Here is a 14,511-nt window from a genome sequence, read left to right as displayed (position 1 = left end):
ACAGCTCCTCCACTTAATTAATTAATCACGGTGTTTGTTAAATGCTTACTAAGTGCCAGGCACTGTACTAAGTGCTGGGGTGGATACAAGCAAGTCAGGTTGGACACAGTCCCTGTCCCCCGTGGGGCTCACAATCTCCATCCCGATTTTATAGCGGTAACTCAAGCGCTTAGTACAGTGCTCTGCATACAGTAAGCGCTCAATAAATACGATTGATTGATTGAGACAGAGAAGTGAAGTGACTTGTCCAAGGTCACACAGCAGACAAGTCTGATCTACTAACCCCCCCCCCCCCCCTCGTCCTTCCCCCTGGAGTGTTTGTTTGCTTGTTTGTTTTTTTACACTGGTATGTACAATTCTTAGGATATTTGTTACTCATTGACTAGATAGAGGTTATCTGTCTACAAGACTTTCTCCAAACAATGAAATTCTCCAATGCCCTGCTATGGGACAAGGAAGATTCAGATGCTGGTGGTATCAAATATTTCTTTCTGCATCAGATATTTAAGAGACATCTATAAGACTGTGTTGAAAATACAATTGAGACTTTTTCCTCTTTGCTGGCTTTTCACAACACTATTTTAGGAAATATTTGGACAGTGTTAACAGCCATTGGAAAACGTTTAGTACATATTTACTATTCTTTTTGTTTTGCTAATGATGTACATCTAGCTTTAATTCTATTTGTTCTGATGATTTTGACACCCGTCTTCGTGTTTTGTTTTGTTGTCTGTCTCCCCCTTCTAGACTGTGAGCCTGTTGTTGGGTAGGAACCATCTCTATAAGTTGCCGACTTGTACTTCCCAAGCGCTTAGTACAGTGCTCTGCACACAGCAAGCACTCAATAAATACGATTGAATGAATGACTGAAGTGGCAGAGCGGGGATTAGAACCTGATTCCCAGGGCCATGCTCTATCCACTACTCCAACAACAGCCTGCTGTGTGACTTTGGACTAGTCACTTAATCTCTCAGTGCCTCAGTTTCCTGGGAATGGGAATTAAATACCCGTTCTCCCTCCATCTTATACTGTGAGCCCCATGTGGGACAGGGACTGTGTCTGATCTGATTATCTTGTATCTACTCCAGTGCTTAGTACAGACCATCAATGTTATTTATTAGGAAGAACACCATACTAAGTGCTTGAGAAAGTATAGAAGACTATGTAGACACAAGTATAGTGCTTGGTAAATGGCAAGCAATTCACAAATATCGTCATTATTATTAATTAGTATTATTATTATTAAGACCACTGGCTATTAGACTACTAACTGTTGGCTTCTTGAGTTTATAAGTTGTTGCCCCTCTCCTTAGCCAACATCTAAGCCAGCAGGAGGAGAAATGAAGTTGAAGAAGATGCTGCTTTTATCCCATTTTCCCTTCCCCACCACTTTTGCACTTTCACTCTGTTACCAACTAACAGGTAGGAAAAGTAATTTTGATGGCATTGTCAAACGTGAGTATCTACTATGGTTTAGGTGACCATCTGGTCAAATTCTGATATTAGGGTTAAACCAAAGAAGGGGATCATAAACAACAGTCAAATGTAATGTTTTTTTAAAGGCCCTAAAACGTAACCACTGTAAAAAAAGAGGATATGGTAATTTGAATGGCATCTACTCTATTAAAGGAGATAGAATTATAGAATCCTCTAGACTGTAAGCATGTTGTGTGCAGGGAATGTGGTCTACCAATTCTATTATATTGTACTCTCCCAAGAGCTTAGTACAGTGCTCTGTACATAGTGAGCACTCAATAAATGACATTGATTGATTGAATACAGTAAATTTCAGTGATCAGAATTTTTTGTGCCTGCCTCAGAAATTCCTCACCAATCAATGGGCATTCTACTGCTCCTCCTGAACAGTGCTTGGCACATAATAAGCGCTTAACAGATACCATCGTTATTATTATATGTTGGCAGAGCCGTAACTTGGTCAGTCTTTAGTGCAAGCTGTTTGAAATATTCAAATGATATTGGCAAAGGGGTGACTCCTGACCACTTAACACCACAGTAGTGGTGGTCCTGGGGAGCCCCTGAGTTCTTTTGACAGGGGGCAGAAAGATCTGGGACTGCCGCTTTGCTCTCTGGGCCCAAATTAGTGAGGAACCTCTTCATCTACCCCCGCAGAGCTGGTTCCACACAGAATCTGTATCCTCTAATGAAGATGATAAAAAGGTAGATCAGGAAGATGGGGGCTGATGACCTGTTTTGGAATCTTTTTGATGTAAATCTTAATTTGTGGCTATAGATCTCTGTTTGAATTTGCCTTCTTGAATTTTTTTTCAATTGTCTCTCCAGTTAAAACAAAGAGAAGCAGCGTGGCTCAGTGGAAAGAGCCCGGGCTTTGGAGTCAGAGGTCATGGGTTCGAATGCTGGCTCTGCCAATTGTCCGCTATATGACTTTGGGCAAGTTACTTAACTTCTCTGTGCCTCAGTTCTCTCATCTGTAAAATGGGGATGAAAACTGTGAGCCCCCGTGGGACAATCTGATCATCTTGTAAACTCCCCAGCACTTAGAACAGTGCTTTGCACATAGTAAGTGCTTAATAAATGCCATCATTATTATGTGTTAGCAAACATGGATTGCCAGAGTTGGTATAGATCTTTAAAGTTCTCAGGCAGATTCCATATCTGTTTTATTCTCTTTGAATGCCTGCAGTGGAGAAGGGCTGCTAAGGCTTTACTCATTGTAGATATTTTAGCCAGCTGCCTCTTTTCTAAGAAGATGAACCTGAGAACCTAGGGTAAGTGAGCATAGAGATCTTTGGGAGGGTAGGCAGGTGTGGAAGGGACTGAGCTGCAGATTTCTTACTACCACCTCTTTCTTTAGCTTTAGTGGAATAATCCTGGGACTAGCTGGCCTAGGTTCTAATCCCACCTCTAACACTAGTCTATTGTATGACTTTGGACAAGTCACTTATTTGTTCCGAGCATCTGTTTTTTCATATATAAACTGGGGATAGGCTATTGCTCTCCCTCACTCTTAGACTGATTCCAAATCAATCAGTCAACGGTATTTATTGACTGCTTGCCCTGTGCAGAGCACTGTACTAAGTACTTGGGAGAGTGCAATATAGTTGGCAGACACATCCCTCCCCTCAGGGAGCAATTTAAGGAGGAGCTTACAGTTTATTACAGAGATAGGGATAATTTGTCTTATCTTATTATCTTGTTTATTGAGTGCTTACTGTGTGCAGAGCACTGTACTAAGCTAATGGGAGAGTATTCTAAGCTATTGGGAGAGTACAATATAACAATACACATTTTTCCTTCCCACAGTGAGCTTACTTGTACTTATCGCGGTGCTTAGCACTTAATAAGCACATAACATATTCTATAATTAACTCTTCCAATCTTGTTCCAGCCTTTTTCCTTACTGTGACCTGCTACCAAACCTTGCCATTTGCTAGGGTCCTCATGGTTGCTTGTTTAAATCAATCAATCAATCGTATTTATTGAGCACTTACTGTGTGCAGAGCACTGTACTAAGCACTTGGGAAGTACAAGTTGGCACCATATAGAGACAGTCCCTACCCAACAGTGGGCTCACAGTCTAGAAGGGGGAGACAGAGAACAAAACCAAACATACTAACAAATGATCATTACCTCTTCCAAGTCTTTTTGGGGGATCAGGACAAGGTTGAAGAGAGTTGGGGAAGGGAGAGAAGTGTGTGGGATTAAAGTTCCACAGGACTTTGGGAAATTGGTAGTACAGATTAGAGAAGATTGAGTAGGTGAAACTACATACGGAGTTAGCATGCTCCAGCCTTGATGTGGAGTCCCAAACATTTAAAGGGAAAAAGCAACCGGGGGGACAATGCAAGGTGAGCCGGAGTTTAGGCACAGTAGACCCAGGTTTATTTTTCTACAATTGCTTAGGACATTTGATAAAAACCAACTAAATCAGCATGTATGGACCCCCTATGTTTTCTCTGGATAGGATTTCTTCTGTAAGGATTTCTAGGACCACTGGAATATGTTAAATTTAATGGTGTTGTTTTTAATGGTGTCTATTAAGCACTTATAATGTGCCAGGCACTATTCTGAGCACTGGAGGAGATACAAGCTAACCGGGTTGGACACCGTCCCTGTTCCTAATGGGGCTCACGGTCTTAATCCCCATTTTACAGATGAGGCAACTGAAGCACAGAGAAGTGAAGTGACTCGCGCAAGATCACGCAAGTGGCGGAGTCGGGATTAGAACCCAGGTGCTTCCGACTTTCAGGCTCATGCTCTATTCACTGCGCTGACCGGACTTTTCCTTTATGCTTCTCGTACAAACACTGAGTCTGAATCTCCCCATTTAGTTCCCAGGCTCCCTTACGTAGGATAACTGGGCGGGTCCATTGGAGGTTGAATGGGTAGCACCGGGTCCCCTACCTGATGGGCTTGTTGGAGCAGTTCCATTCTCTCCTGAAGGATTTGGCAGTCGTATTCTCTGCTCTTTCTCAGCATCTGTCTCCGTAATTTTTCTACTGCTGTCCTCAGCTCCTCCTGTTGCTTTTCACTTAATAATTCTCCAAACTTTATCACCGTTTCCTGTTGTAAAGCATTATACAAAGTGGCTTCCAGCTCCTGGATCCTCTAGTGAAAGCAAGAACATTTTTGGGACATTGATTAATAACCTAGAAACAATGGATTCTCTCCAGATTTTCTTCCCGCCTGCTTTGGTGGGGGAACCCCCTTCCTTTCGCCATGGATCAGAAGTGTAACCTCTGTAAAGCCTATAACCTTTACTGAGAATGAGATTAACTGACTGAGTCTGCCTGGCTCCAGTGGAGTGAAGGATTGATCAAAGTGTCCAGTTGATTTTTTTTATGGTATTTATTTAGTGTTTACTACATTCCAGGCACTATACTAAGTTCTGGGGTAGATGCAAGCTGATCATGTTGGACACAGTCCATGTCCCACTTGGGGCTCACAGTCTTAATCCCCATTTTACAGATGAGGTAATTTAGAGAAGTGAAATGACTTGCCCGAGGTCACACAGAAGACAAGTAGCGGAGATAGGATTAGGACCCATGCTCTACCCACTATACCATACTGCTTCTCTCCTGCTGCTTTTCCCCTGGATGTCTTGCTTCCTTTACCTCTTAGTCTTTTTCAGGAAGAGAAGAGAAGTGAGGTTGGGAAGGAAGGAGTAACGTTGGAAGTAGTACCTTGCCCCCTTCCCTTCCCCACAGCACCTGTACATATGTGTATACGTTTGTACATATTTATTACTCTATTTATTTATTTATTTTACTTGTACATATTTATTCTACTTACTTTATTTAGTTAATATGTTTTGTTTTGTTCTCTGTCTCCCCCTTCTAGACTGTGAGCCCACTGTTGGGTAGGAACCATCTCTATATGTTGCCAACTTTTACTTCCCAAGCGCTTAGTACAGTGCTCTGCACACAGTAAGTGCTCAGTAAATACGATTTAATGAATGAATGAATGAAAGTTGGAAGTATTCACTTCTTAGGGACCGCAAACTCCCCCAAATCTCCCCTTCACCATTCAACTCCCTACTACCCCCACACCCACTCTCACCTTTTTCAGCTTTCTGGAGATCACTGGCCTACTTTTAAAACCTGTGCCTCCAATCACATCCTCTCCTCACCTTCTAAAAACAGTTATGTCCACTTCTTCCCTCCCTGACTGCCAACTTCAACTGCTAAATCTCAGATGAATCCTACTCTTCTGCATTTAAACACATACACATCTCCTCTAGCCTTAAAACACCTCCTCTGGATCCCACTACGTGCTCTACCAACTGCTACATTTCCCTCCTTTCATTCATTCAATCACTATTATTGAGCGCTTTCTGTGTGCAAAGCACCGTACCTCCTCCCATTCATATCCAAACTCTTTGAACGGGTTGGATACATCCACTGCCTCCATTTCCGCTCCTCAAATGCCCTTCTTGACTTGCAAGAATCCAGTTTCCTCCCTCTACACTTCATTGAGGTTAGTCTCACCAAGGTCAGCAATGATTTCCTTCTTGCTAAACCTAATGGACTCTCCTCTCTCTAGCTATCCTTAAACTTTCAGCAGACTTTGACATCGTGGACCACTCCCTTCTCAATCAATCAATCAATCAGTTGTATTTACTGAGTGCTTACTGTGTGCAGGGCGCTCTATTAAGTACTTGGGAGGAGTATAAACAACAATATAACAGACATATTCCCTCCCCACAATGATCTTATTGTCTGGAGGGGGAGACAGACATTACTATAAATAAATTACAGATATGTACGTAAGTGCTGTGGCGGTGGGGGTGATGAGTAAAGGGAAGAAGTCATGGTGATGCAGAAGAGAGTGGGAGAAGAGGAAATGAGGGCTTAGGGAAGGCCTCTTGGAGAAGATGTGTCTTCAATAAGGCTCTGAAAGTAGGGAGAGGAATGCTCTGTCAGATATGAAAAGGAAGAGCATTCCAGGCCAGAGTCAGGGCATGGGCAAGAAGTCAGTGGCAAGACTGACGAAATCTAAGTACAGTAACTAAATTGGCATTAGAAGAACAAAGTGTATGGACTGGATTTTAGTAGGAGAGTAGCAAGGGGAGGTAGGAGGGGGCAAGGTGGTTGAGTGTTTTATAGACAATGGTAAGGAGTTTTTGTTTGCAGAGGTGGATGGGCAACCATTGAAGGCTCTTGAGGAGTGGGGAAACATGTACTGAACGTTTTTGTAGAAAAATGATCTGGACAGCGGAGTGAAGTATGGACTGGAAACACTTAGTTTCACTGTCTCAGTCCTCTCCTTGTACCACTCTTACATCCCTGGATGATCCTTGTTAGTCTTTGACCAACTTTTCCTTGGTCTTCTAACTAAACTCTGGTTGTCCCTCAAAGCTTTTGTCTAATATCCCTTCTCTTCTTCTGTTACACTACTTTCTTGAAAACTGAATTCACTCCAAAGGCTTCAACTACCACCTCTATGCGGCCATCTCTCAAACCTACCTCGCTTGCCCTGATCTCTCTCCTGTGCATTTCCTCCTGCCTCCAGGACACCTCTACATGAATATTCATTCATTCAATCGTATTTATTGAGCACTTACTGTGTGCTGAGCACTGTACTAAGTGCTTGGAAAGTACAATTAGGCAATAAAGAGAGACAATCCCTGCCCACAATGGGCTCACAGTCTAGAATATCCCACTGGGAACTACAGCTCAATACGTCTGAAACTGAACTCCTCATTTTCCCTCTCAAATAATTTTCTCCACCTAATTTCCCATCCTAGTTGACACCACCACTCTACCTATTCCTGAAGTCACTCAATCATATTTATTGAGCACTTACTGTGTTCAGAGAACTGTACTAAGCACTTGGGAATGTACAGTACAACAATATAACACACACATTCTCTGCCCACAACAAGCTTACAGTCTAGAGGGGGAGATAGACATTAATATAAATAAATAAATCAAGGTTATATACATAAGTGCCGTGGGGCTGTGAGGGAGGATGAATAAAGGGAGCAAGTCAGGGTGACACAGAAGGCAGTGGGAGAAAAAGGAAAAAAGGGATAAGGGAAGGCCTCTTGGAGGAGATGTTCCTTCAACACAACTTTGAAGGTGGGGAGAATAATCTTCTGTGGGTTATGAAGAGGGAGGGTTTTCCAGGCCAGAGGCAAGATGTAGGTGAGAGGTCAGTAGAGAGATAGATGAGATTGAGGTACAATGAGAAGGTCAGCATTAGAGTGCCACAACTTTGGTGCTCTCCTTGACTTCTCTCTCTCTCTTTCAACCCCTATATGCAGTTCATCATCATATCCTGCCAGTTCTTCCTCTGCAATATTTCCAACCCATCCTCTCCACCCAAGCAGCCGCTACATTGGTCTAAGCATTTGAAACATGCCAGGTTACTACTGCATGAGCCTCCTCACTGGTCTCCTTGCCTCTCTTCTCTCTCCCATCCCCAGTCCATACTTCACTCTGCTGCTTGGATCGTTCTTTAGATTACCTTTCTGGGCACATCTCCCTACTACTCAAAAATCCTCCAATGGCTCATCTCTGCATCAAGCAGAAAGTCCTGATCATTGGCTTTAAGGCATTCAAACAGCCCTATCCCTTCTACACTTTATGCCCTTCGCTCTCTTCTCCCACTACACTCCAGCTCACACTTGTCACTCTTCTCCAATTGACATACTAAGTTAATTTCTCATCTCTCATCTAATTTCTCCAGCGGCTGACCTCTTGCTCACCTCAACTCCTTGCTTGGAACACCTTCATAGTTCATATACGACAGGCCACCTCTCCCAATTTTCAGAGGTCTTCTGAAATCATATCTCCTCCAGGAACCCTTCCATGATTAATTCCTAATCTCCCCTGTTCATACCATACTCCTATTACTGCTTCTCCAGTGCTACCTTTTTTTTATCATGGTATTTGTTAAGTGCTGTAGACTGTAAGCTTGTTGTGGGCAGGGAATATGTCTATCTATTGTTATATTGTACTCTCCCAAGAGCTTAGCACCGTGCTTTGCATTCAGAAAGCGCTCAAATGCAATTGAATGAATCATTCATTCATTCATTCAATCGTATTTATTGAGCGCTTACTGTGTGCAGAGCACTGTACTAAGCACTTGGGAAGTATAAGTTGGCAACATATAGAGACGGTCCTACCCAACAGAGGGCTCACAGTCTAGAAGTCTAGAATGAAGTGGCAGGCACTGTACTAAACACCGGGGTAGATAGAAGCTAATCAGGTTGGACACGTGGGGCACACAGTCTTAATCCCCATTTTATTAATAATAATAATTATTATTATGGTATTTAAGCGCTTACTATGTGCCAAGCACTGTTCTAAGTGCTGGGGTAGATACAAGGTAATCAGGTTGTCCCAAGTGGGGCTCACAGTCTTAATCCCCATTTTACAGATGAGGTAACTGAAGCACAGAGAAGTTAAATGGTTTGCCCGAGGTCACACAGCAGGTACGTAGCAGAGCTGAGATTAGAACACAGGTCTTCCGACTCTCGGGCCCGAGCTCTCTCCATTTGGCCATGCTGTATCCCAGCACTAAGCACTAAAGGTACTCACAATTTCCTGAGGCATATTTCAATATGCCTTATCCAACCTATTTCTTAAGCACTAACTCATGTTTTTTACAGTTCTCTAGACTGTAAACTCATTATGGGCAGGGAACATGTCTGCTAATCCCGTTGTAGTGTACATTCCCAAGTGCATAGAACAATGCTCTGCACATAGTCTTGTCTTATACTGATGGGTCATTTCCAACCCATAGCGACACCACGGATACACCTCTCCTGCTCTCCATCTGCAATCGCTTTGGTAGTGTATCCGTAAAGTTTTCTTGGTAAAATACAGAAGTGATTTACCATTGACACCTTCCGCGGGTCACTTAGAGGCTCTGCCCTCAACTGTCTCCTATGCTGCTGCTGCCCAGCGTAGGTGAGTTTTGACTTGTAGCAGATTGCCTTCTGCTTGCTAGCTACTGCCCCAGCTAGGAATGGAATGAGTAGACCTCTGCTTGACTCTCCCTCCTGTAGCCGAGACTGGTAGAGTACTAGAAATTCTCCAGGTGCGACCCTGAGAGGGGTCTGCACATAGTAAGCTTTCAATAAATATGATTGATTGATTGTTCATGTATCAATTTTCTTCTCTCCACTATCTTTAACCGATTGCAGTCTCCCTGGATAGACTGTAAGCAACTCGAGGGAAGGCATCTACTGTTCTATCCCTAGCTTAGTTCAATCACGGCACCCAAAGACACTCAATAAACACTGTTGGTGTGATTGATTAGGGAGGAAAAGTGCGAACACAAACACATCAGTTACTTAAGAACAGTAAAACACAAAAAATGCCATTGCTGGGTTAGACAGGGCCGATATTTTCTGAAAGTCGCAATAGTGGCAATAATATGGCACCTCCTGAATAACGACATCCTAGCTGGGACAGTTTAAAGAGCAGGTTACTGTACAGTCGGTGAACCTCACTGATGCCAGTTTGAGAAATGTTATACTCTGAGTGTAGAGTATAACTGAACAATTACATTCAGAAAGCAGAAAAAAACCACAAAAAATGCAGTTTCAAGTTTGTTTCATTATCTTTTCTGAAGAAGAGAGGGAGAACTGGATGAGACAGACTGATGGGATGGGAAGCTCCTGGATCAAACAAGGAACACACACAAAGAGGTACCCTCCCATCCCAAAGAAGCCTGTCATATAGACAAAGCAAGATGGGTTCCAACCAAACCATATGGAATAATCTACAGAAAACACCATTCAATATCCATCCATCTGGCTGACAACAGGCTAAGAACACTTTTTACATTAGAAACATGGAGTTTTGGGATATTTGGGGATAATCTTCATAAGTTTTTCAAATTTAGCCAATTCTAGGTTCTGCAGGAGACAGGTATAATTTTTGAGAGGGTGTTTTCTAGCGGAAATACCCATTTTGGGTCAGAAACTGCCCAGGGGAGAGAATATCTCTAATTCCAAGCAAATCAATCAATCAATCGTATTTATTGAGCGCTTACTGTGTGCAGAGCACTGTACTAAGCGCTAATCACCTAGCTATCATTCCTTCTCTGACCAGTGACCATTATCTTCTCCTCAAAGGTCTTCCCAACCCCAGTTCAATCCAAATACACCCCCCCTTTAAAAGCTATTTTAATAATAACAATTTTAGCATTTGTTAAGCGCTTACTATGTGCCAAGCACTGTTCTAAGCACTGGAAGAGATACAAGGAAATCAAGGTTGTCCCATGTGGGGCTCACAGTCTTAATCCCTATTTTGCAGATGAGGGAACTGAGGCCCAGAGAAGTTAAGTGACTTGCCCACAGTCACACAGCTGACAAGTGGCGGAGGCGGGATTAGAACCCATGACCTCTGACTCCCAAGCTCGGGCTCTTTCCACTGAGTCATATTTATTAAGTGCTCACAATGTGCAAAGGATTGGGGCAAATACAAGAAAATTAATTAAGATGTGGTCTTTGCCTTAAAAATGGTTCATAATCTAAGTTGGAGAGGACAAGGCACATGCAATGCTAAAATATAATTTAAATGACAATGAGAATAAGGTAAAATTTAGCATTAAGGTAAAACGTGCCAAGTACCTGAAAGGGGTCATCTCTTCTTACTTCACTGTTCCAGGTAAAGAGTGCTTGGTAATAAACTGCTGTGTCTTTCTCAGCATGTGGAGGCAGGTTTCGTGAGTGTGGTGTCAGACAGAAATGGGGAGACTGTCCCTCCCAAAATTGGGCAGTTAGCAACAGATGTTGGAGGACTGATGTCATGGAATCTCTGAAAAGCTTGACTTCCTAAAAGTGACCTCCTCCTAGAAGCATTTTCAAATGAATCTAGTGCTATCACATAATAATAATTGTAGTATTTGTTAAGTGCTTATTGTAATAATAATAATGATGGCATTTATTAAGCACTTACTATGTGCAAAGCACTGTTCTAAGCGCTGGGGAGGTTACAAGGGGATCAGGTTGTCCCACGGGGGACTCACAGTCTTAATCGCTATTTTACAGATGAGGTAACTGAGGCCCAGAGAAGTTAAGTGACTTGCCCAAAGTCACACAGCTGACAAGTGGCGGAGCCAGGATTTGAACCCATGACCTCTGACTCCAAAGCCCGTGCTCTTTCTTCTGAGCCACGCTGCTTCTCTGTGTCTAAGCACTGTACTGAGTGCTGGGATAGATACAGGATAATCAGGTCCCACATGGGCCCCCAGGCTAAGTAAGAGGGACAACAGGGATTGAATCCTCATTTTGCAGATAGGGAACTGAGGTATAGAGAAGCTAAGTGATTTGCCCAAGGTCATACAGTAGACAAGTGGTGGCGCCAGGATTAGAACCCAGGTCTTCTGACTCTGAGGCCCATGCTTTTCCCACTAGGCCATGCTGATTTTCTTCACATCTTCTCCTAGACTCACATCGGCACTTATATATCTTCTTACAAACTTATTTGTCTGTTTGCATCTGTTGCTCTTGTCTATTCTAATGGTATTTAACAACAGTGCAAGGGTTATTTTGAAATCATTGGATTTCAAACTCCTCAAGGGTAGGGATTGTATCTTCAGCATGCTTCTTCTGGATGCCTTTAGTATGTGCTCTGCCTTGATTAGATGCCCAGTTGATTACTCTGCACATAGTGTGAGTTCAGAATATATATTTAATCATCCTTTGTACTCAAAAGAAACTAATGGTAGTGGAATTCCTCTGTGGGTGTGTGTGGTTGACAGGGCCCATGCAGAATCCATAGCCTCGACCACCCTGAGAATACCCAAAGACTCTGCTTTGTTTTACTTTTTTGTAAGACATTTTAAGGACAAGACAGGGGACAGACTTTAGTTGTTTTTCAATAGTGGTACAGGCTTGTGCTGCTTTGCTTTCCCTGAAGCTAACAACTTGTTGAATATAATAATAATAACAATAATAATAATAATAATAATAATAATAGCATTTATTAAGTGCTTACTATGTGCAAAGCATTGTTCTAAGCACTGGGGAGGTTACAAGGTGATCAGGTTGTCCCACGGGGACTCACAGTCTTAATCCCTATTTTACAGATGAGGGAACTGAGGCACAGAGAAGTTAAGTGACTTGCCCAAAGTCACACAGCTAACAATTGGCGGAGCCGGGATTTGAACCCATGACCTCTGACTCCAGAGCCCGGGCTCTTTCCACTGAGCCACGCTGCAATATGTTTCGTGGGGGTAACAGGACAGACAACCAGACAGCCTTTTTTAATTTTTGTGGTATTTGTTAAATGCTTACTTTGTGTCAGGCAGTGCACTAAGCACTGGGGTAGATCCAAGAAAATCAGGTTGGACACAGTCCAACACGGGGCTCACAATTTAAATCCCCATTTTACAGAGGAGGTGACTGAGACACAGAGAAGTTAAGTGACTTGCTCAAGATCACACAGCAGACAAATGGTGGAGCAGGGATTAGAACCCACATCCTTCTGACTCCAGTGCATGTTCTAATCACTGGGCCTTGCTGTTTCTTCTGTTCACTCTTCTCAGCAGCAGATCCTCTAGTATCTTCACCTGGGTATGATCACTGATAAGAGGGAGACACTCAAATCCACCCCCAGGGGTGGCCTGTTGCCATGGAACAGTATGTCTCATGTGTCCTCTCAGCAGCAGATCCTACTGTGTCCTTATCTTGCTTGTGAACCATTACCGAAATCAGAGGGTGTTTGATCAGAAAGTAGCAGCTATACCGAAAAAGCAAAAAGTAACATGCCTGGAGCCATGCCAGTGGAAGGCCTGGGAAGCTGGAAAAAAATAAACCCAACAATATAAAGGGAGAGATGATCTACAGTGTTGCCACCCTCCTGCTGTCTGGGTCTAAGGGCTTCTTGTCCCTTTTGTGTCCAGACCCACAAAACAATCCCACATCTAAGCCCTTTCTGGTGATAAACCCAGTGTGAATCCAGATCAAACAATCAAGAAGTGGTATTTATTGAGTGCTTACTCTGTGCAGAGCACCGTACTAAGCTCTTGGGAGAGAACATTACAACAGAATTAGCAGCCAAGTTCCCTGCCCATAATAAGCTGGTCTCTCTATTCAATGATAGCTGGGAAGCTAAAGGCAGTGCTTCCCCACAGAAGCAAAATTTACCTAAGCCAAGACAGTGGACCCAGATGTAGAGGAACTTCCTCTTTTCAAACCCCTTCTCCATCCCCTCCTCAAGGTTTAGTGAGGTTAGGAGACCTCACCTCCTGGGGAGGGCCCCGGATTGGCAGCAATAGGAAAAAAGCAGGCTCTCCGATCTCCAGAATCCCTGGCAGATAAAGCTCTTTGCTCAAGCCTTAGGTCAGTCAATCAATCAATCAATTGTATTTATTGAGCACTTACTGTGTGCAGAACACTGTACTAAGCGCTTGGGAAGTACAAGTTGGCAACATATAAAGACAGTCCCTACCCAACAGTGGGCTCACAGTCTAAAAGGGGGAGACAGAGAACAAAACCAAACATACTAACAAAATAAAATAGAATAGATATGTACTAGTAAAATAAATAAATAAATAAATAGAGTAATAAATATGTACAAACATATATACATATATACAGGTGCTGTGGGGAAGGGAAGGAGGTAAGATGGGGGGATGGAGAGGGGGACGAGGGGGAGAGGAAGGAAGGGGCTCAGTCTGGGAAGGCCTCCTGGAGGAGGTGAGCTCTCAGTAGGGCCTTGAAGGGAGGAAGAGAGGAAGAGGTGACTATGGAATCTCTGTGCCTCAGTTTTCTCATCTCTATAATGGGGAGTTCATAGCTGTTCTCCCTCCTACTTAGACTGTGAGCCTCATATGAGGCAGGGACTATGACCAACCTGATAAACTTGTATCTACCCCGGAACAGTGCTTGATAGCAAGTAAGCGCTTAACAAATACCATAATAATAATATGGAATCAGACCTCGTTTGATTGGGGCTACCTGAGGAACTATAATGGTGTTCTGATAAGCCATGCCTCAGTGATGTTATGACCACCCTCCCGATTTCGGAGAGGATCGTCCCCCAGGGACATTTCCAAGCAGCTTCTTAAGTA

At 43.2% G+C, this 14,511-nt stretch overlaps 1 protein-coding gene and 1 non-coding gene across 5 annotated transcripts in view; both read right to left on the bottom strand.

Annotated features, from left to right (window-relative positions):
* JAKMIP2 (janus kinase and microtubule interacting protein 2) overlaps positions 1-14,511 on the bottom strand; it is a 151,934-nt gene that overhangs the window by 11,951 nt on the left and 125,472 nt on the right. For all 4 annotated transcript variants that reach the window (XM_038740377.1, XM_038740378.1, XM_038740376.1 and 1 more), the window contains one exon: positions 4,384-4,587. In XM_038740377.1, the coding sequence (XP_038596305.1) occupies positions 4,384-4,587 (204 nt within the window). The remainder of the gene's footprint in view (positions 1-4,383; positions 4,588-14,511) is intronic.
* LOC119920543 lies at positions 9,406-9,543 on the bottom strand. The gene has a single exon (XR_005448281.1). It is a non-coding gene; the product is annotated as a small nucleolar RNA SNORA7 (small nucleolar RNA).

The sequence above is a fragment of the Tachyglossus aculeatus genome, chromosome X1, assembly GCF_015852505.1.
Source record: "Tachyglossus aculeatus isolate mTacAcu1 chromosome X1, mTacAcu1.pri, whole genome shotgun sequence".
Lineage (NCBI taxonomy): Eukaryota > Metazoa > Chordata > Mammalia > Monotremata > Tachyglossidae > Tachyglossus > Tachyglossus aculeatus.
Note: the sequence above shows the minus strand (reverse complement) of the source record. Positions and strands in the feature narration are given on the sequence as shown.